The 25524-nt window shown below is 37.2% G+C and overlaps 1 protein-coding gene across 2 annotated transcripts in view; it reads left to right on the top strand.

Moving 5' to 3' along the window:
* ADK (adenosine kinase) overlaps window positions 1-25524 on the top strand; it is a 272423-nt gene that overhangs the window by 191482 nt on the left and 55417 nt on the right. For both annotated transcript variants that reach the window (XM_041473499.1, XM_041473508.1), the window contains exon 7: window positions 2594-2764. In XM_041473499.1, coding sequence (XP_041329433.1) covers window positions 2594-2764 — 171 coding nt within the window. The remainder of the gene's footprint in view (window positions 1-2593; window positions 2765-25524) is intronic.

Raw genomic sequence — 25524 nt, 5'->3', positions numbered from 1 at the left:
TTTCCTCATAGTTTTTTAAGTATCTTTGGGTTTTGCTGGTAAATAGGACCCCAAAACTCTCTGTAGTAGTCTAAGGTATGTGGGTATAGAATATCTTCTGAGGAGTCTCTTAAGCTTCTTGTTGGTGGGAATAGGACATCCTGCTGGTGAAATACAAAGTCTTTTATTCCAGTGATACAGGACACACTTATTGTCCCACTCAAAGCTGATGTTGGCTGACAGTTAATCGTTAGAGTAGGTAAGGGTAGTTGGCTTAGGCATTCCTTTGAATCCATCTGTCTGGACCAAAAGCAGTGGCAGCTGCAAGAGCCTGCAGGCTGTTTCTAAGGAAGTCACAGAGCAACTTTGCTCTGAATCCCAGTTAGATATAAGAAAACCTGGGGGTTTTAGGGGAATTCATTCCTGTACACAATTGTAATATGCTGCAGTAGGGCGGCCTGTGGCTTCTCTGGTTGTAATTTAAGCTTGGGAAGCTGGGTTACTGTAACTACACTGGCCATAGCTGCATGGAATTCCACTAAAAGTAGAGACAAAGTCAGTTTAAATACCTGAAGTGGGGGGTTGAATTAGGTTTCTTTAAATCAATATCTGTTCAGATCAAATTCTATTTTCTCCCTACTTTCTTAATTCCATTATGTGGATTGTACTTGCTACAATTTTGTTTTGCAAAAAAATGTTATACTTGGAAAAGAGTTGTCATACACAGAACTCTTAATTTCTAGATGTTTTAATGTCAAACAGTTATTTAAAAAGATATAAACAAAACCATGGAAGAATGCAATTAAATGGCAGAAGTGATTTTTAAGAAACCCAGAAGACAGAGCAATACCCTTTGAGATTTCCTGGCCTTTACTTTGCAGGATCTGAAAAGCAAACTCTCCTATCTGTATCTCAGCACTTTTATGATGTCTTTACAAGGAAAACTGAGTTGGATGCAGGCCTGAGTTAGATCTCATGGGGATAGTGTTCTGTACCTTAAATTACAATCAGATGTATTTTACTTCAGATGAAGTTTTCAGCCTAAAATTGGTAAGAAGCCTAATTATTTGACCAGGTTACTATTTACGTAGACCACTGGAGAGCAATCTGTCATTTATCCAGAACTGGCAACACACCACCCTAGAAAGATTTTTATTTTGTGTTTGGAACAGTTTTTTTAAAAATCCATCTCTCTGTTCATTACATAAAAAACTAAAATATGGTAGAGATTGCTATGGAGATTAGAAGTTATAGAAACTGTTCATTTTAATTCTTTTGAATGTAAAATTAGCAAAGAAGCCTAGATGTGTACAAGCTTCCCGTCCTTCAGAGTACTAACTAGCTCCACAGCATGCATAGGATTCTTGTGCCCTTTGGACTTTGATTGTCAACTAGCAAATCGTGCCCACATTTTGAAATCAGTCATGTATTTTTTAGACTGGAGAGTGTGGAGTACTATCAAAGTAGTGTAGATGTACTCTTAAAGTAGTCTTTAATCTATAGCCTTATTTTTTCTAGTGATTAGAATGCTTAAAATGATCTGGTAACTGAAGTTTGCAGGATGAAAATGTAGCTATTCTGTGATTCAAAGGCATAATCATATGGATGAAAACTGGAAAATAAGACTGTGTCACTATTACATCTTTTGGAGTGTCATGGTAGTGATATAGATAGGACTGAGATGGTGTTTTATTTGTCAGACCCTCCTCAAAGTTGTTTCTCACTGTGCATTGGACATTATCTCTGGCCTTAAATTTAATATTTTCTGCTCATGCTTGAAAATTGCTATTATTTACTGAGTTTGGAGAACAGTTAGTATAATAAGTTTTAGAATTATACAAACAAAACATGCAAAATTTGTTTAATTAGTGCAAGACTAAACCTTTATTTAATTAGTAGATTAATGAAACTGTAGGGGATCTTTACATGGCTCCTGGAACACGTGGTTGGGGTAACCATCTGCAATGCTAAATTCAAAATGGCAGCCTTGTTCTTCATAGGGTTGAAATCAGAATTCACAGTTTAGTAGACAAGTATTGATTTATGTGGATGTTCTAGGTAAAGCAAAGTACTTTTGGAAGAAGGGGGCAAATAAAATTACCTATATGGAAACATGAAAACCCCTAGGTTTTTTCTGCAAAACAGTAACAAGTGCTACCAAGTCAGCACTCCAAGGCCTTTATTGTAAACAAGGTACTGATGTTTAAGTTAGGGATTTAATTAGTCTCCTAGCTGTGTATAGAGCCATCAGACTGGACTTTGGAATTAAGCAGCACAGTCTGATTGACTCTAGTACTATAAAGGAGCATTTAGAATTATAATACATCACATTTTAAGATACGAACATTAGTCTTAGCTGCCATGGGAAAGTGTAGTCCATGGAATGCAGAGGTATGGAGTTACATTTCATTTTGAAAGGATGTGATGCTAGGCATATGCAGATTCTTTGTCATCTCTTTAATACCTTAATGGAAAGGCAGTATTTCCCAGAAGTTTTTATCTGTGCACGTGTATGACAAACGTGGGTTGGGAGAGATTTTACAGAAATAGCATGCTTCATGTGGTACCTAATATAAAATTAGTAACATACACTGTTTTGTTTTGATGCTTGCAGGGATTCTTCCTGACAGTGTCACCAGAAGCAGTATTAAAAGTGGCTGCTCAGGCTTCTGCCAACAACAAGATCTTCAGCTTGAATCTTTCTGCACCATTTATAAGCCAGTTCTACAAAGAGCCAATGATGAAAGTCATGCCTTATGTGGATGTTCTTTTTGGAAATGAAACGGTGAGTCTCTGTCTCTTGCACTTAGAGCTTTGTGTCTCAGAGCCTACTTCCCCAGGACATAGCCTCAAGCTGGGCCAGAGGAGGTTCAGGTTGGATATCAGGAAGGATTTCTTCACTGGAAGGGTTGTCAGGCATTGGAACAAAGTGCCCAGGGAGGTGGTGGAGTCAGCATCCCCGGAGGTGTTCAGGAAAAGTGGATGTGGCACTTTTCTCTATCTGTGGCAGATTCAGTTGATGGGGTAATGGTCTGTCAAAGGTTAAACTTGATGATGTTGAAGGTCTTTTCCAACCTTGAGGATTCTGTAATTCATGGTCCTTCTTTTTTTATAGAGAGAATCTGACCATGTGAGGTGTCACTAGAAAGTTAAATCTGTGGTCACAGGACTGGATATTTCAGTAGATGCCAAAGATGTCACTTGACCCATTAGAGGTTTACAACTTGCTCATTCTAGCAGGAAACACCTAACACATTGGTGCTTTGTAATAGCTGTCCATGTGCATAATGTCCTCATCCTGAATTTTACTCTGCTGCAAGAAAACATATGAAGGGCTGCCACTGAGCTCCTGTAACTTGATTCCTTACCCATAGTGCTGCTATTAACAGCATTTTCTCTGATGAAGATGACTCTTTGGGGAGAAGTGGGAGGAGAAAACTAAGAAATAGAGAGTTGATTTAAAAGGTTCTCATTGATTTTACGGTGGATGGACTGGCAGCCCATCAGAGGAAGGCTTATCTTTGCTGTGTAAGTTGGCAAACAGATTACATTAAATTCTGCCTGGAAGTACACGTTAATAGACCAAATTAATTCAGATTTCCCTCATAATTTTTGATTTTTTGTCACTTTAGAAAATGTTCTTAAATATTTATTAGTTTTCTCAGCAGGAAAAGATTGAAAAAAGCCATGAAATGTGTGACACACCTAAATGAAATGTGGGTTTGTCACTCAAGATAACTACAGGAGTACAGGAAAATGATGGTAAAGCAACCTACTCCTGTGAGTAGTTATTCCTGACTGCGACAAAGGGACTTGCACCAACACAAGTCAGTCTTTAAACTATTGCCCACATGTCCATAAAGGGGCTAGCATTGTTATAGATACTTAAATATCTTATAGATATAGATAGGACTTTAAAAAATTAAAATACTTCTTTTTAAAGCAAAGAAAATTGCAATATTTTTAAATGCATGGGCTAAGGGAAACCCTTTTAACTAAAGTTAACTGTACAGAAAAAGTATTTTCCAGGCATGTTCTTGCTATTTTCAACTGTTACCTTTGTACATCTTTCTTGATACAGTCCTCACAAAGATGGTATTGAGTATTTTTATTAAATAGCAGTGTAATCTAAACACAAAATCCTGTCAGACTTCACAGATTATGTAATACCAAGTCTAGATAATTTTAGAATGGAAGAGTGTCACAGAAATTTCTGGGATTAAAACTTGAGGGTCTTTTATATAAACATTGCTACACTCACCTATTAGGATAATTCAGATCATAGTGGTTCATTAGGTGCTATTTTTCATAGTTTGTTGCTTTTTGTGCATTTGTGTATTTTATAAGCAGAAGCCCATGATACTGGTGATACTCCCATTTCAGAAATTTTATTCAGACTACGTTATTTTCCTCTGTCATTTCAGTTTGTTACAGTATTATTCACCTGCTGTCAAAAATATTGTGTTTGTTGTGTTTGCTAAAGTTGAAAGACTCCCTGCATTTTATGTATATAATTTCTGAAGCATTTTGATGTGTTTCAGTATAAAAGATTATTATTTAAACTTAGGTGATCATCCTTAAACTTGGCAGTGCAATATATATAAATACTTCAGAGTAGCAGCCTCTTTATTGCTTACACTAGTCGCGAAACCCTGGTCACTTTTTAGTCTCAGCTTCCTGCTGGCTGTTGCTGCTTTTGGAGTTGTTGAAATGCTGCTTGCAGTGGTTTATTGTCTTGCCTTTCTGTATGACTTGAAACCATGCTCTTGGCATGGTGTACTTCTAGTTTTAAGTAGCTTCTGTGTCTTCTCAGTGTCAGTATTTCTGCTCTCTACCTATGGTTTTTGATAAAGAGTAGTTGCAAAACTCCAAAGCTCAAAACTCAAAGCTCTGACATGTTCTGCCTGTGTAGCTTCCACCCTTGGTTTTTGTGCTTTTTCTTTCCTCCCATATGAATTTCAGCTAAAAACACATTCAGGATAATTTTTTTTTGGTGTTTGTGTATACCTTGAGGGGCCACGAACCACTTCAGCTAGACAACACCCAAGTTTTTGTCCATTTGGTGTGATTTCCTTTTGCTTTATGCTACATCTTCCGTCAGCTTAAGTGCATAAGTTAACAAATAAGCAAAGCATACTAAGTTGTGTGGTTGTTACTTCATTAGTACAAACAATACTCTTAGACACAATTTTATTCTTCCCTATATTTATCTTCACATTATAGTCCAATAAAATTCTCTTGTTAAGCACTGAGCTGTTTTTTTTTTTTTTGAATAATACGAAAACATCCAAGTGCAGCAAAATTCCAAATTACTGCTGTTCCTAAACTAAAAACAATTGGCAAAGTGATTTTAAATTACATCTTCTACTTAAAAATTTACATCTGAATGGAGATTGGTTATTTCAAGTTTCAGCCAGATGGTAATTAAAATGGGCAAGTTATAAACCTCTCAGAATAAATATTCTGGTTTTGAATGTAAATGCCAGCATACCCTTAAATGCAGTTTAGACACTGAATGCTGTGGTAACAGCTCAGTATATGTATCAATTTCAGCATTAATTCAGTGACCACTGGTGTTTTGACAATTTATTTAAATCCCATTTGTAACCTACCTAAACATCTTGTCTTGAATTTTTTGTATTTATTAACAGTACTTCATATAACAAATTTAGTACAGAACATTCAGGAAAGGAATAATTATATGGTCATTGCAGTAACCAAGTAGAGCCATTGTGCAGTCATTATCTAGCAATACATGACTGAAGAACTTGATTATTGTCATTGCTTTTAATTTTTATTAAATTAAGGTTTTTAAAATAGTGTCATTTTGCAAATGGTTCTTAGCAGTAATACCTTCCAAGCTACCATAATCACTGGATAATTAACCTGCCAGGATTAAGCACACTCTACTTTGCCTCAGGATGCTTAACTCTCAAATAAGGTCAATTATCTCCTGATGATAGCTGCTTTGTCACAAGTTGCTGCTTAATTCGGCTGTAAAAGCTCACCTTAGAATACATATTTTACAACTCAGAGTAACTTCCAGTAACATGCTGGTCAAAAGAGTGAAAGTTTTGAAAGCAACATCTTTACACAGCGTTGTAGAAAGTTTCCTACACAGCAATTATTCTCGGCAAGTAAAGGAGACTAAATTTGTGTGTATCACTTTCCATTTTCCTGGTTAGGGCTAAATGGTGATGTATATTAAATACCTGACCCACCAAAGTCCGTAATGGACACAGGAATCTGAATTAAATTTCCAGTCACCCCAAAAGATGTGAGTTACAATCGCATCTCCTCAGGGAAGGAACGTCCTTGGGGGAACAGTCTGTATATTTTTGCATGTGCACCTGGAGAGCAGTTTCTTCAGGATTTAAGGGAGACTGCAAGGCTTTCACATGATTGATCTTTGCATCTGGCACCAGTTCACACCTCAAAGGAATATTTGTTGATGTTGATGTGGTAAAGACCTTCTGGGTTCTCTTGCTATGTGTAGGCAGGATATCACTGAAAAATTTTAAAATTTAGAAACTTTGGAGTTATAGACACGTTGAGCTTTTCATCTGGTGCTTTACAACAAAAACAATAAACCAATGATTAACTTGTGGTATTAAGTGTACTGCGATCTGTAGAGGTTGAGTAGGTATGTAAAAGAGAAATTGTGAATTTTTTTTGAAATACAAAATAATAAAGAAAACTAAGATAAGAATTATTCTTTAAAAATTGATCCTCCTTGTCTCTAGTGTAAAGAGCTGTTAATTCTAAACACCCAGTCTCTGAACAAATTAATTACAGGATTATAAGCTGAAATTTTACAAAGAGCATCTGTGAGCCCACTGGGAAATTGCTGCTCGTGTGACAGCAAATGTGCTGAAAAGAAAGCAGGTTGTGTACAAGACTTGTACATTTTAAGAAGCAATGACAATAGCTTGAGTGGTGGTTCTAGAGTTAGAAATCCTGAGCTTTAGAGATGAATGCCTTTGGAATAAGATAGCAAAAGGGTCTTGTCATTATTTCCTCTTCACAATTATAGTGGAATGGTACATTGTGCCTCCTTTGTTTAAAATATTTTCAATTGAGGTATCAAATACTAACAGAAACATCCCTACAAATGTAGGTGGTTTGGACAGCAACCTTTAATACCCCTTTTAAGTCCTTATAAAGGCAAGTCTCTTCAATTACATGGAGAATTCTCTTCAATGGTGATAAAAACCAGTAAATATAAAACCGAGGGGTTGATGGGATTTTGGTGAGATTAACGAACTCCTTATTTTGAACTTGCCGGCAGTCTGTAGATTTGTGCTTGTTTTAGCTGAGGGAGGGAATGGAAATACTAGTACTTTTTTTGCATAAACTGTGTTCAACACACTAGGATTTACACCTAAATGGCAGTTTCTAAACAAATTTGTCTATTCTCTTGCTGTAAACTCTCACTCCACATAATTTGATATATTGCATTAAGATATGACACTGAGAACAACCTTCAGTTCCACCTGCAAATTTCCTCTGCTGCATTATCACCTGGGATCAGATTGATACCTGCAGGCTTAGGAATCTGCCCACAGCCCAGGAAAATCTTGAATGAGACGTAATCACTTTTGTAAAATAAATGAGCTTCATGGTGATTCTCTTCAAACTAGTGTGCATTCATAAGGGCATAACTGAATTGATTTGAATTGACACAGTGCAATTCCTACTGTTTCTAGACCTAGCACATAGGTTTCCACAACCACGAGTGTCCTTTTACACTGGTGAGCTGTCTGACTTTGAGGAAACAATTAAGAAGTAGGAGTCAGGAGAAAATCAGATGGCAGATGTAATTTGGTGTGGGGAAGAAGGGAAATACAGTTTGACTTTCAATAAATAATGAGAGACCAACATTTCAGTCTGTTCTTCAGTATCAGATGGGACTAAGAAGTGAGGAACATAGCAAAGAATTGCTGGTCATGCCATAAATATCTCTGAGTTGATGTTTCTGTTTGAAGTATTTTCAAGTAAGCATTTATAATTATTATTGAAAGGCAAATAATAGATGGTATTTGAAACAGAGTATCTTGAAGAGGCTCATTTTAGTACTGCTGACTTGCATGTATGTTATGTAAAGAGCCCTTAAGAAACATTTTCTTCTTGTCTTACTGGACCCGGTCTATATTAAGAGGTTGTTTTCAGTCACTGGTTGTTAGCAAGTGATCATCCTTAAGAGTTCAGCCTTTACCTTCTACATCTCTGTTCACTTGGAATTAAATTTTCAGAAACAGTAATCGTCTTAAATGACATTAAGTTGGGTGTTAGTGTTTTGCATTTCAGTTTATATACTAATATTTTATTTTTCATTGTGCTTTCAGTTCTCAGAAACTTGGCCCACAGGTGAGGGTAATTATCATCAGTTCCTTGGCTGGGTGAGAGACTGAGGTTTGCACAGTTCCCTACAGGGAGTCTGTGGTTCAGTTAAAAATCGTAGTCAGATATTCTGACCCAGTTTATTAAATACACATGGGAAAAAATTTCGTAAGGAGACATCTCATCTTCCCTTCTATTTTAACAGGTAGAGGTTTTTAAGGTCAGCTGCTGCTGGTGTTTGCTTTTCCAAACTGCAGTAAACAGATAGTATTTCTTTTTGGAGATCTTACACTTAAGATTTCTGCAAATCTTAAGGAGGGAGCCTGGGAATTAAAAATTGTAATTTTGGATGAAGAAAAATAAATACTATTTTTATTTGATGTCTTTGTAGTATTTTTATGCCCTTTTCCTGTGATAGATGTGTTTTCAATTACAGGACAGCTATGGTGTTGTAATATTGCTCTTAATTCTTAGAATTAACTTTCTCAGTAGTGAAATATCTAATAAATTGTGACCATCTGAAAAGTGAGAGGGTCTCTAGCACAGGGGAGGTTGATAATGTCAGTGGTGTGTTGTAAAGATGTGCTGTGGGAAGGATGCTGAAACAGCCCAAGGCTATTTCAGCTGCAGACACTGAATCTGCTGCTTCTTCTCTCCTCTTTTTTTTTTTTTTCCCTCCCATGTGAACTGCAGTGGCTCTCTGAGATAAAATGCTTTTAAATAATTTCCCAACCTTGCAGCCGTTTTTGATAAAAGGCCTGTTATCTGAAATGATATGAATCACTGTGGAGTTAACCATACCTTTTACAACAACATATTTTGTTGTGATTCATTCTGTCTCAATTAATCATCTTATTTATCTATATTGTCTCAGCTGCTGCACTGAAATTCATGAGTAATAAGCAAGTAATTATTTTAGTATAGTTTACCTAGTACATCATGAATGAAAGGAAAATTGAGAGCCAAGTATTTAAATTTATATTTAGTGCTGCTTTCAGCTAATGTCTAGCTATTTAAGCAATTTAGGAAGCCAATCTCGAAAAATGTCTTTCTTGTTTCCTGTTATGGGAAACAAGCAGGTATTTAGAAGCAAAGCTTATACTTTCCAACAGACTTCATTTCTTAAAGCTAAAAATATTTTCTGGTAGTCTCTCAGAATGCTTAGGGATATTTATCCTTCCTTATGCTATGCAGTGTTGAGATGCTTTTAAGACTGTGAATACTGGAGAACACGCAGCACAAGACAAAATGTCCTTTGAGAGAGGAAAGCAGATTCCACGGTATTTCAGCAGCTTGTGTTTTACTGACAATGATTGATAACCCTTTTCACTTTGTAGCACTTCCCAGAGCATCTCAGAACACTTCATAAACATTAAAGCTCAGAATAAACCAATAAGGTGGGTGTGTAGTCTTGACTGTTTTACAGGTGGACAATTGTAAGGTTATTTGCCCAAGGTCATACAGCAAGAGCAGAGCCAGGAACAAGCAAGATTGAATTCTAACTTTTTTCTTCAGTTAAGTGTCCTGAAATGTGTTCAGCTGCTGAATACATCTTGGACAAAACTCACCTGTCTGGAGGAAAAAACCTGCAGAATCTGGCTTTCAGTTTTCACTATAATATTAACATATGTCTCTGAGAGCCTTTCAAAGGTAAACTACATATGCCTTTTAAAACTCAGATCACTAGGGCAAAAATGTATAATATATAATATCTAATATATAATTTAAGAACTGCAAAAATAAAAATATGAATAAAATTGAGTTACGCAGTTGATACGAACAAGAAGAATAGAAGCTGAAATGTTCACAAAAGCTCCATTAAATCAGCATAAATTCAGAACTTTTCAGTTTCACAGAGATATTTGCAGATAACAATGCAGGTGAAAAATACATTACAATAAAGCTTTGTTTTCCAATCCAGCTAAGGTTAATTCAGTGCCTCCACATTTCAAGCCCTGTTTGGGGCAGATACAGCCAGTTTCTGATTCAGAACATTAGGTTATGCTAAAGCCTCTTATGGCAACATGTGCTGGAGATTCTCCCCCTGTTACAGATAGTCCTTGCAGTAGATTGTAAGGCTGCAGTGCCATGTTATCCCCATGGATAGTATCTAAGTGTGAGCTGATGCAGACCTCTCTCACCTGCCCTTATCACATGATATCATCTGCCCCCTTTACTCAGATTAACAACATTACATCCAGAGCAAGAGTGAGTTCTGTGGGCCAGACCACTGTTAATTACTGAGCTGGTCCAGCTTTCTCAAACAACACAATCACTAGATCTGATTAGATGAGAGGGTAATGCATGTGGTACAAAGGACTTTAAAAGAGAAAGCATGATAACTTCTCTGTTTCATCAGATATAAGCAGCCAATGCTCTTAGGGTTTCCCAGGCAATACAGCAAAGAAACAATTATTGACTGACTTAAATGTTATTATAAATGGCTAATTTGTATATTAGCTGTAAATGTTCTTGGACTGAGGTTTTTGTATAAAAGAGACAGTTTTTACCTAAAGAGTATGTATTGATGCTTCCTGTGCTTATAAATTTGAGTCTGAACAAAGGTTCTTGAAAGAGGAGAAAAGGGAAGGATAGTTGAGGAGACAGTAGTATGTCCATGCTGATGTTCAGAATCTTTAAAACGTGGTTTGGGGGTTTTGGAATAGAATTGGCAATATCGTTATTATGTTAACCTATTTTTCTGTACTATTGCATAGCGCTATTTTTTCAAAACTGCAGTTTCAGCCGTGTTCTTTCTCTCATGTTATCTTTCTCTGTCAACACCTTCCTTCCCTCTGTTTATATAGCTCATATAATATTTTTATTCCCTCAAGAGAGTTTCACATCTCATTATAAATCTATTAGCTAGTTTTATTTTTCTGGCTTGCTTCAACAAAGAGCAAAATTAGGCATTTGAACCCTCTCTTCTTTCCAATTAGCTATATAATCTTCTGTTATGTGGATTCCTTCTGTTGATTTTATAAGAATAAATTTAATCCACTGATGTTTCCTTAAGACTATTGGAAAGTTGCTTTGTATAAGTAAATTAATGAAGAGAGATTTTTCCTTCATGTGCTGACATAAACATTGAGGATGGACTTATGCTAAACTATTACTAATGAAAATCTGTATTTTATTTTTAAATTATAATTTAGAGTTTAGGCAATGACAGTAAATTGAAAGCTAATTGTGCATATATTATTAAGCATATGCAATGGGGCATAAATATATGTAAGGGTTGCAAAAATAGTTTGCTAATTTTAATTTTTTTCAGAGTTTTCCTAAAAGCAGGAAATAAGCTTGTAAAAGAAATAGAAAAAATATATTGCAGCATCCCTAAAATATTTGAAAGATAGATAAAAGCATCCCTGGTTTTCCCAAAGGCATTAATTGATCTCTAAAGCCTTGCCTTATTTATAAACTTAAGCCACCCCGTTTATAATAGCCTTTGGGTGATAATTTTGCAGCCACATCAAAGTGTGTCCTCAAGCTGTATTTTTAGTTTTAATGGTCATATTCTGACTTAAAAAAACATCTGTTTAAGTACTGACCTCCCAGGGAAGCAATGTGGAGATATTGCTTTGTTGTATAAGTTTTTTGTTCTAAGTTAACAGAACTTATCCCTTCTAGTCATTACATTTGGGGTTTTTTAGTTCTCTAGAGAAATTATCCATTAAACCTGTACTTTAGTAAAACTACTGCTAATCCATATGTGATAAGTAACATTATCAAAATGTTGCTCTTTAAGTCCTCAGACCCTCCTTTGACTCCTTATGTTCTGTGTCAAAACCAGCAGCATGTGCAATCCCATCAGGGAAACAAGCACCCACCAGTCACTTTGCTTTCCATGCTGAAGTGGTTTCCAGGCGCAGGAGCTTCCCTCTAAAGGACAGAGTTGTAGCAGTTCGATGACTGGGACAGTAGAACTTTTGAAATACATAAACCTGTCTGTTTATTGGTTATGTTTCTAGTGGTGTAGAGGAGAACCCCCTACTCTGAACTTTAAGTTCTATGAACAGTTGTGTCCATCATCTTAAATTTATGTTATTTGAAGGCTATAATTTCACAAGTAGAAAGTTTCTTCCTCCACAGCTGAGGAGAAGGACTTCCTCTCCACCCTTGCAAAAGAACTGGCCATCAGCATCTGCTTCTGGTCCCACCAAAGGAGCTGGGCTGCAGCTCAGCCCCAGCTGGGCTGTGCTTTCAATAGGCAAAAACCTTCAGCACTGGAGAAACTCACTTGAGGGCAATGGCAAGGTGGAACACATTCCAGAGGAAGGCCCTTAGGATCCCCAATCGTCCTGTCCTTTGGGGTACTTCTCAAGCTGTTCTGCTGTTGCCGAGGTATAGCCTTGCTAGTTCAATAAGTTCTTTGAGGATGTCCCAAGTATTTCTGGAGTTAGGAATTTTATTTTAAATTTTTCTGGTGCTGGAAACTCATGGATCTCAATTCAAGGGAAACTCACTATCTTTATTGAGAACCTGAGAAATTCTGCTTCTTCATCTTGCTATTATTGTCCTGTGAGTCTAAGCCAGTCTGCAGGCACCAATCAACAGCATGTTCATTTCTCTTCGTGGCTGTCCTGCTGTAGGATTCTGATTTTGAGAATCTGATAGGCCAGGCTATGGACAGTATTTTTGATCCCTGGCAGGTAAGAGACCTGACAGAATTAGATTCTCTTTAGGATTTCTTTTAATAAAGCATATTTCTGCTCCAGAATTCTGCTGAGAAACCAGGGCATGTTTAACTTGTCTGTCAGACTGTTGCCCTCTCCAGGGTGCCCAATGGTCCTTTAAATGAAAAAAAAAAAAACAAACTGGAATTTTCATGAGAAATTATGTGGTAGCCATAAAATGTGTTGTTGTGGTAGTCCTGATTGCTCTGCAAGGAGGACCTCCCTGCAACTGGAAAAAGATCTGAATTTTCATGGAATCACAGGTATCCTTTACCATCAGTTTACCTGGTTTTTCTTAACTTCTTTTGAAACATGGATGGGCAGTCAGATGGTCTTAACACACAATATTTGCTGTATGTGTTATTTTGGAGCAGCTATGATTAACATGTCTTTTTCCTCTTGTTGGAATTTCTACTAGAGCAGGAGAAATACATCTGTGAGTGATCTTGGACACATACCAGTTTCAGATAAATGGATCAGTCAATTTAAATTCTGCATATATAGTTGCCAAACACTATGCATTTGATTTGAACATCAAAGTGAATGCCAGATTTGGATGGAGCTGCATCTTGGTATATGTGAATTACAATAATGAGTCAAACTACTGAATCTCACTGCTCAAAAAAGAACACTCATCATCTGGAACCAAATTCCTTTCTTCTAGAATCTAAAGTCATGAAAAGAGCTGAAGAAGTGCATAGCCTTATGCTGCCAGTTGTAACCCATCTCTGAACAAGCATTACCTGAGAGGTGGGTGGACATGCTTAGGAGCACTCTAAAGTGTAGAATGGTGGGAGGTTGGACCCATTATTTAGAGCCCATGAAAACCCTATGTTTCAGGAGCCCATATTAGCTTTACTTGCAGGTGAGTTTCTTTAATATTTCAAACAAGAACTCTGTGTCCCAGGATGAGTGGTGCATGTATATGTTTCAGGTGGAACAAGCTAAAATCAAGATCAAAGTGTTAAGGGTGTTAACACCATCTTCAGCCATGTTCTTGGGATAATTTTTAAGTCTGCAAGGAAGTGACAACATCACCTATCCCAAAGTTATCTTTTCATTTATGGTAAAGATATCAAGTATTTTAGGGGAGGGTCTTCATTGTAACAGACTTTATTCAGGCCATAGGGATTAATTTTGTACCTCTTCCATTGGAGTTGGATTTTTCAGGAACTTAAATGTCAGTCACCGCTTTTTTGCTATGCTTAACCTCTGCTACTCTTAAACAAGTTTCTCTTTATTGTTACTTGAATTTGAAAAATGAATTGTGTAAAATATTGCAACATAAATTAGCCGAAGTTACCTACTTTGGAGGACATTTGCATAGATTTAGTGGGAAGAAAGCAGGTAATAGATTATTGAACAATGATATTAGACCAGGAAAATGATTAATTGAGGAGTAAGCTGTACAGACATTCTATCTTGTGGATGCTGTTCAACCTAACAACTTTTAGAATTGTGTTTCGTGTAATGAAACACAAAGCAAACCCCCTAATTTTTGTATTTTACAATCTTGTACATTCAATGGTAATGTAATGATTTTGAGTGTTAGGTGGATGCAGAGAATTGTGTAACTTATATGTAGAAATATTTCAAATTAATTTTTTTATTAGATTTGAAAAATATGTTTAGTGCTACTGGTTTTTTTATTTGTTAGTAAGATCTTCTGCAATAAATCCATGTTCAGGATTCCAAGGAAGAAAAATTATTCTTTATGTAAATAAAATTCACAAAAGGAGATTTGAAATGTATCTAATTCATCCTGAAAACTATTTGAGGTGTAACTAATTTTGTCTATGCTAAGCTGCCCAAACCCTGTTGCTAATTTGAATTGACATCAGAATAAGTTGCAATGCTTACCTTTTCGTAACATTTCCTTAATGGCTTCATTTTTCTAGAATCAAGCACCTCATATCCAGCAACAGCCTGGGGTGCAAATTTTGTGTAACTCTGCAAAGTTTTCCTATTTCAATTCCACATTTTCAGACAGTTGTGTGGATCTCATGTTGCCCGTCTCAGCTATGAGGAAAGCATACCCAGGTCTTTGATAGCACTTATTACTGAGTCTGAGCTACTGCTGTCTCCCAGGAGCCAGCTTCTGTGCTCCAAACCACCCGAACTTCCCCTCCTGCTGTCATAAACTGAAACCCTTCCCATGTTCCCAGTAAGCTCTCTGCAAATATGAACTGTCTCCTTCCTGGCTGGAGCCACAGGCACGCCGTGCTCAGGCCAGCCCCAGTGCCCGTGGTCCTTGGGTGGCTGCACGAGGAAGATTGGCAGTGGTGTCCAGGGGAGATCCCCAGCCTGGGGCAGGGCACACACAACTCACTGTCTGCCCATGGAGGCCTCCAGGGCATTAAGCCCTACACAGGAGTTTGCTATTTGTCAGTAAGCAATCATGAGATAAGCTTAGAAGGTTTCTGAAGCATTTTCCCCTGAGCCTCATACAACTTCCTGGCTTTGCAGAGAAAGGCCCGTGAGAAACTGTATCAATAAAATTTTTAAAATCTATAAAATAGTTTTCATCTGAAACATATCTTATACAGACTAGATGATGGGTTGGCATATAAAAATGGGGGTTTGCAGATCCTTTTTTGAGGTATCTTGCATTACTGTCTTGTGAATTGACTATTTGAATTATGTGTCCATCCCAAGACAACTTTTCTAAGAGACCATCATGTGTTCTTTTTTTCTTGCTTATCTCCTATCCTTATTACAGCAATTAACTTTATAGCTGATTTTTGCAGTTCTATACATTTTGCAAAACAGAGTAAGAGGCATGCCTTGTCCTGAGAAACTTAGATTTTAAACAGAGATAAAGAAAATTAATGAAGAGGAGTAATGACCAGAGAGAGGTGAAATCTCATAACACTGATGATACACTTGTTCAGTGCCATTACAAAATGGTTTTTGCTAAGGTTTTTGCTCCATAATCAATTTTTAAAATAAATGCAGTGAATGGAAAAGAAAAAAAGTAATGATGCTCTGTGCTAAAGCTGGATATACAGGTCCCTTTATATGTTTTTTTTAGGAATTCTCTTATTCTCTTCCATGTTTGGTTTTTTTTTTTCTTTTTTTTTTGTTTGCTTTCAGTCTTAAATACCATGCAAAATTAAAGCAGTTCATGATCAGTTGAAATTTCAAATATTTAAGACAGCAGTTAAGATTAACTGTTTTCCATTTACTGACTGTTACTTGGAACCAAAAGAATCTTGTATTTTTGTAAGCATAGTAAGCTACACTGTTTTTCTTTAAACTTTAGAGTATGAATTATATTCCTATAATGACAGCTGCAGGGTGGAATGTTTTAACACACTGGAGTGAGATATATCTTGGACACATTCTTGGTACCTTAAGTTCAACATGCTCCATATGGTGCCACTGAGCCAGTGATTTTGAAGAAAACAGTTAGAGACTGCTGAAACAGCGTAAAATACAAATTAGTCTTTGCTATATAAGTAAAAAAATTCACTGTCAATCTTTCCAGCTTTCTGCCTGAATACTTCCAGCAACTTTCAGTAGAGTCCCCATGTTTTAAAACAACTGTTGAATTCTAACAGAAAAGAGTGAAAGCTTGTGGGCTAAGAATACATTAACTGAGTTATGCCTTACTCTTATGCAGGGGAGCAAAGGGAAAGGAGATTGGGCTTCCCTGCATTTTCACATTAGTTTTCAATGTGACAGCAGGGTTTGTGTGATGCAAGACCAGTGAGAAGTAGCTGGCTCTTTGTTAAGTTGGTCCTCTGTCAGCACAAGAGCACCATGAAGGAGCTGTGTGTTCGGGAGGTGTCTCAGTCCTACTGTTGAGAGCACTAATGATACAGTGTCCTGTGGTAAAACTGCAGAATAGCTATTGTTACTACTAAATATTTTAGTGTTTGGAGGAGTAAATTAGCTGGGAATGGTGTTTTCAGAACACTGGACTTTGTTCATGTATGTTTTCATTCATAGTATCAAGGCAAGCAGGAGTTAATGTTGAGTAACTTGCTTGTCTATCTTTTACCTTTAGTAAAAGATAAAACTTAGTTGAATTTTTTTCAATGTCAGCCTAACCCTGGGCTTTCTGAATTTATATTCGAGCTGTGGATTGCAAAATTCTTATAGCATACTTGCAGTTCTTGATACTGAAGTTGTCAGTTCATACCCTGATTTTTACTGGATATTGACTTGATGTAAATTTTCATCCTGGATGACTACTATTATTATTATTATTATTATTGTCCTTATTATAATTAATTGTTAATAGTGTTGTTGTTTTTATCATTATCATCATTATCATTATGGTTTTTTTTAAAGCATCATACATGAACTCTAAAGAAAAGACTGAGGATTACACAGCAATGCAAAAATTCTATTCTTCTCAAGTGGTACCAACCTTAAATTGTTTTTTATTGGTGTTGACTCATAAGAAGAGATTTCCAAATGTAACAGAGCATTAGACAAACAGCCACAGTGCACCAGCCTGTTAATCTGTACCTTCTGTACCTTCTGTATCAGCAAAGGACTTGTGCAGCAAGGACTGATAATACCATTTCAACGGTCCCATGTTAGAGCTGCTTGCACTGTTTTAGTCCTTCTAGATATAATTAGGTAAAGTCATCATGAATACCTTGTGTACAAATTTCCATCTTTGAATATAGCCCAAATGTTAAATTTCAAATGATAATTACTTATGACAGTTGGTAAACCCTTTGGGATACAGCCAGTGAGTATCTGTGGTAAAGGACCTAGTTGTCAAAGGATTCATAAATAAAGTTCTTGTACACTCAGAAAATATATTCAAAGTATGTAAGGTTATGATACAGTATATATCATAGCAAAGAGAGGTCAAATATCTGCTTTAAGTGAAAAAAAGGACTTAATATTGGCATTAGAGAGATGACCAGAACATCAATTATACATTAAAGTGGGTGCTTTCTCATCATACATAAAATTAGCACCTTTTCCCTCTTCTCTTTTTTTCTTGCAGCAGCAGGATTCTCTAGTTTAAAAGGGTGTCTGCTGATGTTTGTCCAGTCGCTGGGCATACACTGGTGTATATTCTGTAAGAGACTTATTCAGCTGTACTTCCCTCAACACTGATAGCTGGCTGGGCCTTCCAGTCTCCATGGCCATCCTAATCCATTTGATATGATGATATAATGCAGCTGTTACAGAACAGTGTTCGCTTTGTTTCTGAAGCATAAGACTTCCAAGCCATACATGTAATGTAAGCCAAGGAAATGATCCCAAGGGATCCACTTGACCTATCAGTGCCTGCTTCATTCTGTGCCATGGGTAGACCAGCAGAGTTACAGTCCTGCTCTAAATTGGAAGACAACTGTCTTCCCTTCTCTGAGTATCAGTTCATTGTCACTATGTGTGAGAAGCTTGCGTTAAGCTACATGTTAAGCTTGTGTTTCACTGTTCCAAAAGAAGTTTGTGTATGAAAGACATTAACAATAGTGTTATATTGCTCTGCTGGGACAAAAGGAGGACCACTTTAGGTTAAACATTCTTTATGTTGAAGAGCAGAACACAAAAGGGGGACCAAAACCTTTTTCTGCACATTACTGCTGTTAGCTGAAGGAGGCAGGGTCCAGCCTATCTTTTAATTCCACATCTCAGCCATTGGTGGATAGTTTGAGGAGAGGAGGAAATAAAGAATAAGGGAAAGACGTGAGAAGATCCAGTGAAGCTCTCTGCCTGGAAATGGCTCTGTATTTCCCAGTGATGGAGAAATTGCCTTAGCATTTTATACCCACAACAGCTCAGTCTTGCCTGAGTGCAAACCTGGAAGTGGTTTTCTTCATTCAGGCCAGAAGCCTGTTCATACTTTGCTACTTACAGGCCAATAAATTACTTCTTCAGAAAGTTCCTATTTTGATAAATTGATGTGCTTGTGTGTTTGCACTATATTATGTACGAGGAGCCTTGTCATCTTATTGAAATTATAGGACATTGAGAGATACCAAGTATTTATGGCTAGATTTAACGATTTTAAAGGAAGGAAATTATTGCAGCCCCAGGGCAACAGTAACTTATGTAGTGACAACTTATACATGTTTTATGTACCTACTTACTTCAGTATTTACTACAAAGGTATAGTTACCATAGCAATGACCATGTCACCAGACTTCTTTGCTAGCTCTGAAATACAAAATACCTAAATGCCACCTGAACTGTGAATAGTTTCTGCACAAGTATTGAAAGTAGAAGTTGAGAGTGTCATACACTTTTCTAAACAAACAGCAGCACACTGATTTACAGAACATTTTATGTTGCAAATGGATGTTGGGTTGTTAGCATCCCTAGTACTGTAAATTCTTTGCCACTAAGCTGCAAGAAAAGCTTCACTGGCTCCTATCAAAAGAGACTCCAATAGTATATACTTAACCTGTAGTCTTCTGTGGAATATTGGTACTTAGCTGCAATGTTTCCAGGAAATAACGTGTACTATTAAGGAAGACACTTTATCGGATTTTAAGTGTTAACTAAATGAAACTATCCTTTGGCTATTTACAGGTTGTTAGTATTATATAAAATAGCATCACAGAAAGTGGTGTGATTTTTACCTGCTGCTTCTTTTACTTTAGAAATGGCAAATTTATGAAGAATTTAGGTGGTAACTTCTATACCTTGGTGTGCAGCTCACTAACCAGTAGAATTGAGAAGCCAGGTACTACATTTGCCAAGACAGCATTAACCACTGGGCAGTAGTGCATTACCTCAATATGACTTGGACAAATAAAAGGTGAGAACTCTTACCACACATGTAGACCACTTCTTTTTATAGCTAGATTTTCCCATGTGTAGGCAATGTGAGTTAACCTGAATACATATAACAATTACAAGTATGGATACTTGAAGAAAGGCAGTTTGCAGGACTGCAGACTTAATCTACCATATCAGTCATTCCTCCTTTAATACAGACTGGTCTACAGGGAAACATTAATCTGAACTGAGAGAGCACATAATTTTAAGCACAACAGCTTTAACTCAGATTTGTATTGTGTCCACTTGTGGACAATCTTATGCTGGAACAGAAGTGGGTTTTTTCCTTGTTTAACTGAAGAGAAGCATGGCACATAAATTACCGAGCAAACATGTCAACACTTGGAGCCAGCCTTTAACAATTCCATGTGAAAATGTGAAAGTAAATTTGATCTACATTCATGTAATGCTTGATCTTGTCTTCCTTGCATTGTGTAGTGTCAGAATTTTCACAAAGAATCAATCTCACTTTGCTGGGTAGGGATGTGGACATGGTGCTATTAATTATTACATTTATCTGTAGGAGTTATAGAGAACAGTAAGGAAATCACTTTAGCTAGAAGTTTGATCCAAGCTCACGAAGTCCTTGAACTGAACATATGGACCAGGTGGTTCGCATTCCAGCTTTATATAGCAGTGCTGTTGTTTAGACTCTTTAACCTGATCAGAGGACCCCAAAGGAAAATGAAGTCTTAAGTTAGAAAGAAGGAAGGAAGCTTTTCTACACAGCTTCAGTGTTGACTGAGAATTGTGTAAAAGGATCAAAAAAAGCCTCTTTCACTGTGTTGTAGTTCTTAACCATTAATAAGTAATTTCAGCTACTTCAGTTTTTGTTTGGATTCTTTCCTTTCTCCTATGTTTCTTTCTCAGAAAAAAACCCTCCGTGTTTTTATATTTATCTAGGCAGCAAGTGGAATTTACAACTAATCCTTGAAGTGCATAGGTGTACTCTTCAACCAATGATTTTTGAACTGACCCATGACAGGCAACCTGCAAAACTAGATGATTCAATTTGCTGGTGCTTCAAAAGTACCTTCAGCTGTGTGACTGTGCATGAATGACCAGCTCAGCCTGGTAGCTCAGGTAGTTGTGAGCCCTCTGTGATGCTCCGCTGCCTGCTCTAAACACGCCCAGAGACTCGTGTTGTGCCTAAATCCTTGCAGAGACATACAGCCAGTCATTTCCCAGCTAGCCTTTGGCAGTGACCTGTCCATGGGGAAGGTAAGATCTGGCAAATCAATGGACTGTTACCACCCAGCTTCACACTGATGGGCCGGTGTGGGGGAAACTTTGTCCAGAAAGCCTCTCATCCCTGCAGCTGATGGGCTGTGTGATGGATTAGGTCACTCTGTCTATGTCACCTCTTTTACCACATACTGCTTTCATAGTCAGAGGTGTGTTTGTTCCAGCTGTGATGTTAAAAAGTGTAACTATTTACATCTACAGGGACAGTCTGGCCAGAGCATTATTTATCATTACTGCCAAATACACTCAGTACAGACTGAAGCAAATGCATCTTGTGTATGGTTGAAGGTGTAACATGCACTCATTGTTGTTGACACTGCAACAGGCTTAGGAATAAATCTGCTTTATTTTCTGGGTGAAGGCTGTCTTTCTCCTGCTAAAATCTGACATCCAGTTCTTGTTCTGTAGCTAGTCAAGTATTGTATTTCTTCTTTGTTCTCTTGCTGGTGCAGCCACCTGGTGTGGGGTAGATTCCATGTGTGTGATGCTCACACACATGCTGCTCTGCTGCCAGGAGCAGAGGACCTAATCTTTTGTGACATGAAAAGAAACTTGCTGGTACAGTACATTACTAAATGCTACAGACTGACTTCATGAAATGGGAGCACCGCAGGGGAATCTGGCAAGGAAGATGTGTTTATGTAACTGAATTGAGTGTTGCAACTGCCATCACTTAGTTCCCTTGGCTGCAGTGAGCGAGTTGTGAGAGAAAAACAATCCAAACAGAGATCTTCAGATGCTGAGGGCAGCTCTAATTACATACAAATAATTAATAAAAATGAAGTGCAATATTGTTAGAAAATACAAATACCATTAATTTTCTTCCATGATCGTGTGTACCAAGATCATTGATAGGGACAGAAACACTCAGGCTTTTGCACTTTTATTTGAAGTATATATTGTTTGAGTGTCTTCAGCACATTCTGATATCCCAGGGAGATTCATGACACAAGAGTAATTGCACATAACATAAACAAGATCTGCATTAGTTGGCTCTTTCACTCAGAATCCTTTTCCAAGTCCAGATGTGTGATGTGTAAATGTTAGGAGAACAGAGTCCTTATGAAGTAGCTTTATCAAATGCAGCTAGTCTTCCAGCAAAATGGAGAAAATATAAATTAGCACTCAAGACCTTGGTCAAATCTGATGCATAAAATTTTACTGTTATATTTACGTTCCGTATGTGCTTTGGACAAGTGCCATGTTTGTAAAGAACTGCTTCAATATTATTTTTTTAAAGTGACACTTTTAGCACAGTATCCTCTGCAAACTGTTCACTGCTTGCCATGTAAGCCATTCAGGCTCCAAATAAACTGTTCATTTTCATGGTCTAAAGCTGAGACCAAAATGCCTTTTTAGAGCGTGGTGATTTTCAAAACATGGCATGGTAGATATCATATGTGGCTTCTTTAAGTACAGTTCAGAAGAGTTGATTAACGTGACTGAAAGAGGAGCATGCATGATATAAAAATCTGACAAGAGGTAAGGAATTAGGGAGTTGTAGTATACATGTTTGCTAGTGCTGAATATCTGTTCTGACTTGTTTATAACATAATTAGATTTTAGTACATTATGTGAGCATTACATTCCATGTAGCTCTTTAGAAAAAAAAATAAACCTCAAACCAAGGAGATTCTACAAATTTGTGCCACTTTTCAGAGGCCCCAGCCTATTTTTTCTTAATTTCCCTAAATCCATAAATAACTGTGTTTAAAAGAAGGAGGGAAAAAAACTCCAATGCAGCATCTGGTATGCTTCTGCTCTGAGAGTATAGCACTACTGCTTTAGAATGTTCTCATTCACTTGTTATCTGGTATTTGGCTAAAAAATTTATTACCAATGTAAGAGAAAGAAGTAAATTTCTAGAGCCCAATTCAGAATGCAGTCTGAACAAAAGAACAGCACTGAGCTGACCCTACAGCTCTTTTCAAATTTTGCATAAAATGGAAGAGACACAGCATCTTGGAAGAAATCACAGGAATCCTTTGTGTTGGAAAGTGTGAGTCAAACTAAATAGCTTGAAATAACTTCTGTTATATTTAAACACAAATGTAATGCTAGAGGCAGAGGAAAAAATAGATTATTTATACTTTGAAACACTCAGAGGTGTGAGAAATCTGCAGTGAAGGGCTTGAGCAAGTACACAGCTAAAAATAACCTGTCCAAAACTGAATTACTACTACTATTACTATGACTACTAATTTCAGCTTCAGAATAATTTGCAGTCTTCCACTTGTCATGTGTAAAATAAGAAAGGTATCAGGTGCAATTGCAGGTTCATTTGCTTACATATACTAAGCATATAGTACTGGTTAACACATACATAATTGTGTACTAAAATTTAATGTCAATCTGTTATCTCAGTAATTAAAAAATAGTTGTGAGACAAATCCTAAAATAAATGTAGCATTTTAAAGTCATAGAATTAGAGGTTAAATGATAACTGTTCTGAAGTATAGCTGAGGCTTAAAAAATTTTTCCTTGAGTCTGGAAGTATGTGGAGAATGCACATATGGTGGAATCAGAAATGGTAATTTTTTGTATCATTCTGTACCAAGTTTATAAAACTTTATTGATTGAAAACTGTGATAGATTTTTATGATCCTTTAGAATATACAACTGGTGCCACTAGGATGGTGTCCTTGCTCAGCAGAGATTTAGAGAACTGTTCTTGTAAAAATAGCACAGTCAAAACTCAGAATTTTCTTTTACTCAGCTGTTGACCAAATCTTTCATTTCTCTTCTGTGTGGACTGAGTCCAAATTTCATTTTTCAGCTTGGCTTTACAAGTTATCTGTGTGATTTTATGAACATAGCAAATTGTACAGCAACTTCAGTCATTATGCTAAAAGAAAAATGTATTTGTAATTTAATATTTTATAACTAGTGAATATATCAAATGATATCTTGAAGGGGGAACAGATAATAAGTCATCACAACTATATTGACAAGGTAAAATAACTTCATAGTAACAAAAAGATCTATCAGTACTATTTTACATGAATGGTGCTATAACCGGTGTATCTCAAGTTATAGCTGTAGATCTTCATAACCTTCAAATGCTCAGAAAAGTCGAGGGTGCCAATAAATTGTTATATTTTACTGGGTGGGATGCCATTGCAGACACCTTGTTTTTCCCTAGCTGGAGATCTAGTGCATATAACTGCTTGTGAAAACCACTGATTTAACAAGGAAGGTCTTGGAAAATGGGTGCATATGGAAAACTGAAACATAAGAATCTTTGGAGAGGGAGATCACATTTGTTTTGTCATTATGTATATATGCATTTGTAAAAGTCATGTATGTGTATGTATATATATGTGTGTACATAAAGTTGGTTCAACAGGGAAGGCAAATACCCATCAGGCAAAACCACTGTGAATTCAGCATATCAATATTATTACTGCTGCATACCCAGTGCATCTTGGGGCAAATGATCACACTGAAATAAAGGGATCTGTATACAGTTATCCATGGAGTAATGCAGTGCTAAACTATGCACTTTTGACGAATAAGTCATGTTATGTATTAGGTGAAAGATTACTGGTCTTCAATGCAGGAATGTACGTTTCCATAATTACAAAATCTAATTTCAATTTTTTTTCCCTATAGGAATTAATGCATATTCATACACCATTTTATTACTTTTACCTCTTACTTTTTGTCATTTTCTTCTTTTTTTGGTTTTCCTTAAGTGTCTTAAAAGTAAAATGGAATCCTCAGTATGCTTGTAGTTTCATTTGTCATAGGAATTCTGAACCCCGCTTCTTCAAGAAAAATCACAGTGTAATATCAAATTTCAAAGACCTTGACAGAGGGAAGAAATTGCTTGATGGGAATCTCATGAAGTTCAGCAAATGGAAATGGAAGGTCCTCTTACCTAGGGAGGAATGTTAGTCCCAGGACAGGCTGGGAACCAGTTGGGTTCCCAACTGGTTTGCAAAAGAAGACCTCAGAATTTCAGTGGGAAAAAAGGATATGAGGCAGTGATGTGCCTGCACAACAAGGAAGGAAGAGCTCAGCATCACTGGCTGCTTAGGAAGGGCATTGCCAGCAGGTGGGGGGCAGAAATTGCTCCCCTCTGCTCAGCCCTGATGAGATGTGTCTGCAGTGTTGGGTCCAGTTCTGGGCTCCCAATGTGAGAAGGACAGGGACTTAATGGAGTGGTGCCACCAAAGGGCCACAAAGATGAGTGAGGGTTGGAGCATCTGTTGTGTGGGGAGGGGAGAGTGAGAGCCTGAAGAAGAGGAGGGTCAGGGAGATGTTATCAAGGCACACTAACAAGAGGTAGTAAATAAAATGGAGGCAGGCTCTTCACAGCGGTGGGAGGTGACACGACAGGGGACAACAGGCACACATTCAGCTATAGGAGATTTCATTTAAGCATAAATAAGCATAAAAGCTCTACTCTGATGGTGGTCAAGTGATGAAACAGATTTTCCAGAAAGGCTGTGGAGACTCCATCCTTGAAAATAATCAAAACTGAGTGGTCCTGGGCAGCCTGCCTTAGCTGACCCTGCTTGAGGAGTGG

Source organism: Pyrgilauda ruficollis, unplaced genomic scaffold (genome assembly GCF_017590135.1).
Source record: "Pyrgilauda ruficollis isolate IOZ18807 unplaced genomic scaffold, ASM1759013v1 scaffold11, whole genome shotgun sequence".
NCBI classification, from domain to species: Eukaryota; Metazoa; Chordata; class Aves; order Passeriformes; family Passeridae; genus Pyrgilauda; species Pyrgilauda ruficollis.
Note: the sequence above shows the minus strand (reverse complement) of the source record. Positions and strands in the feature narration are given on the sequence as shown.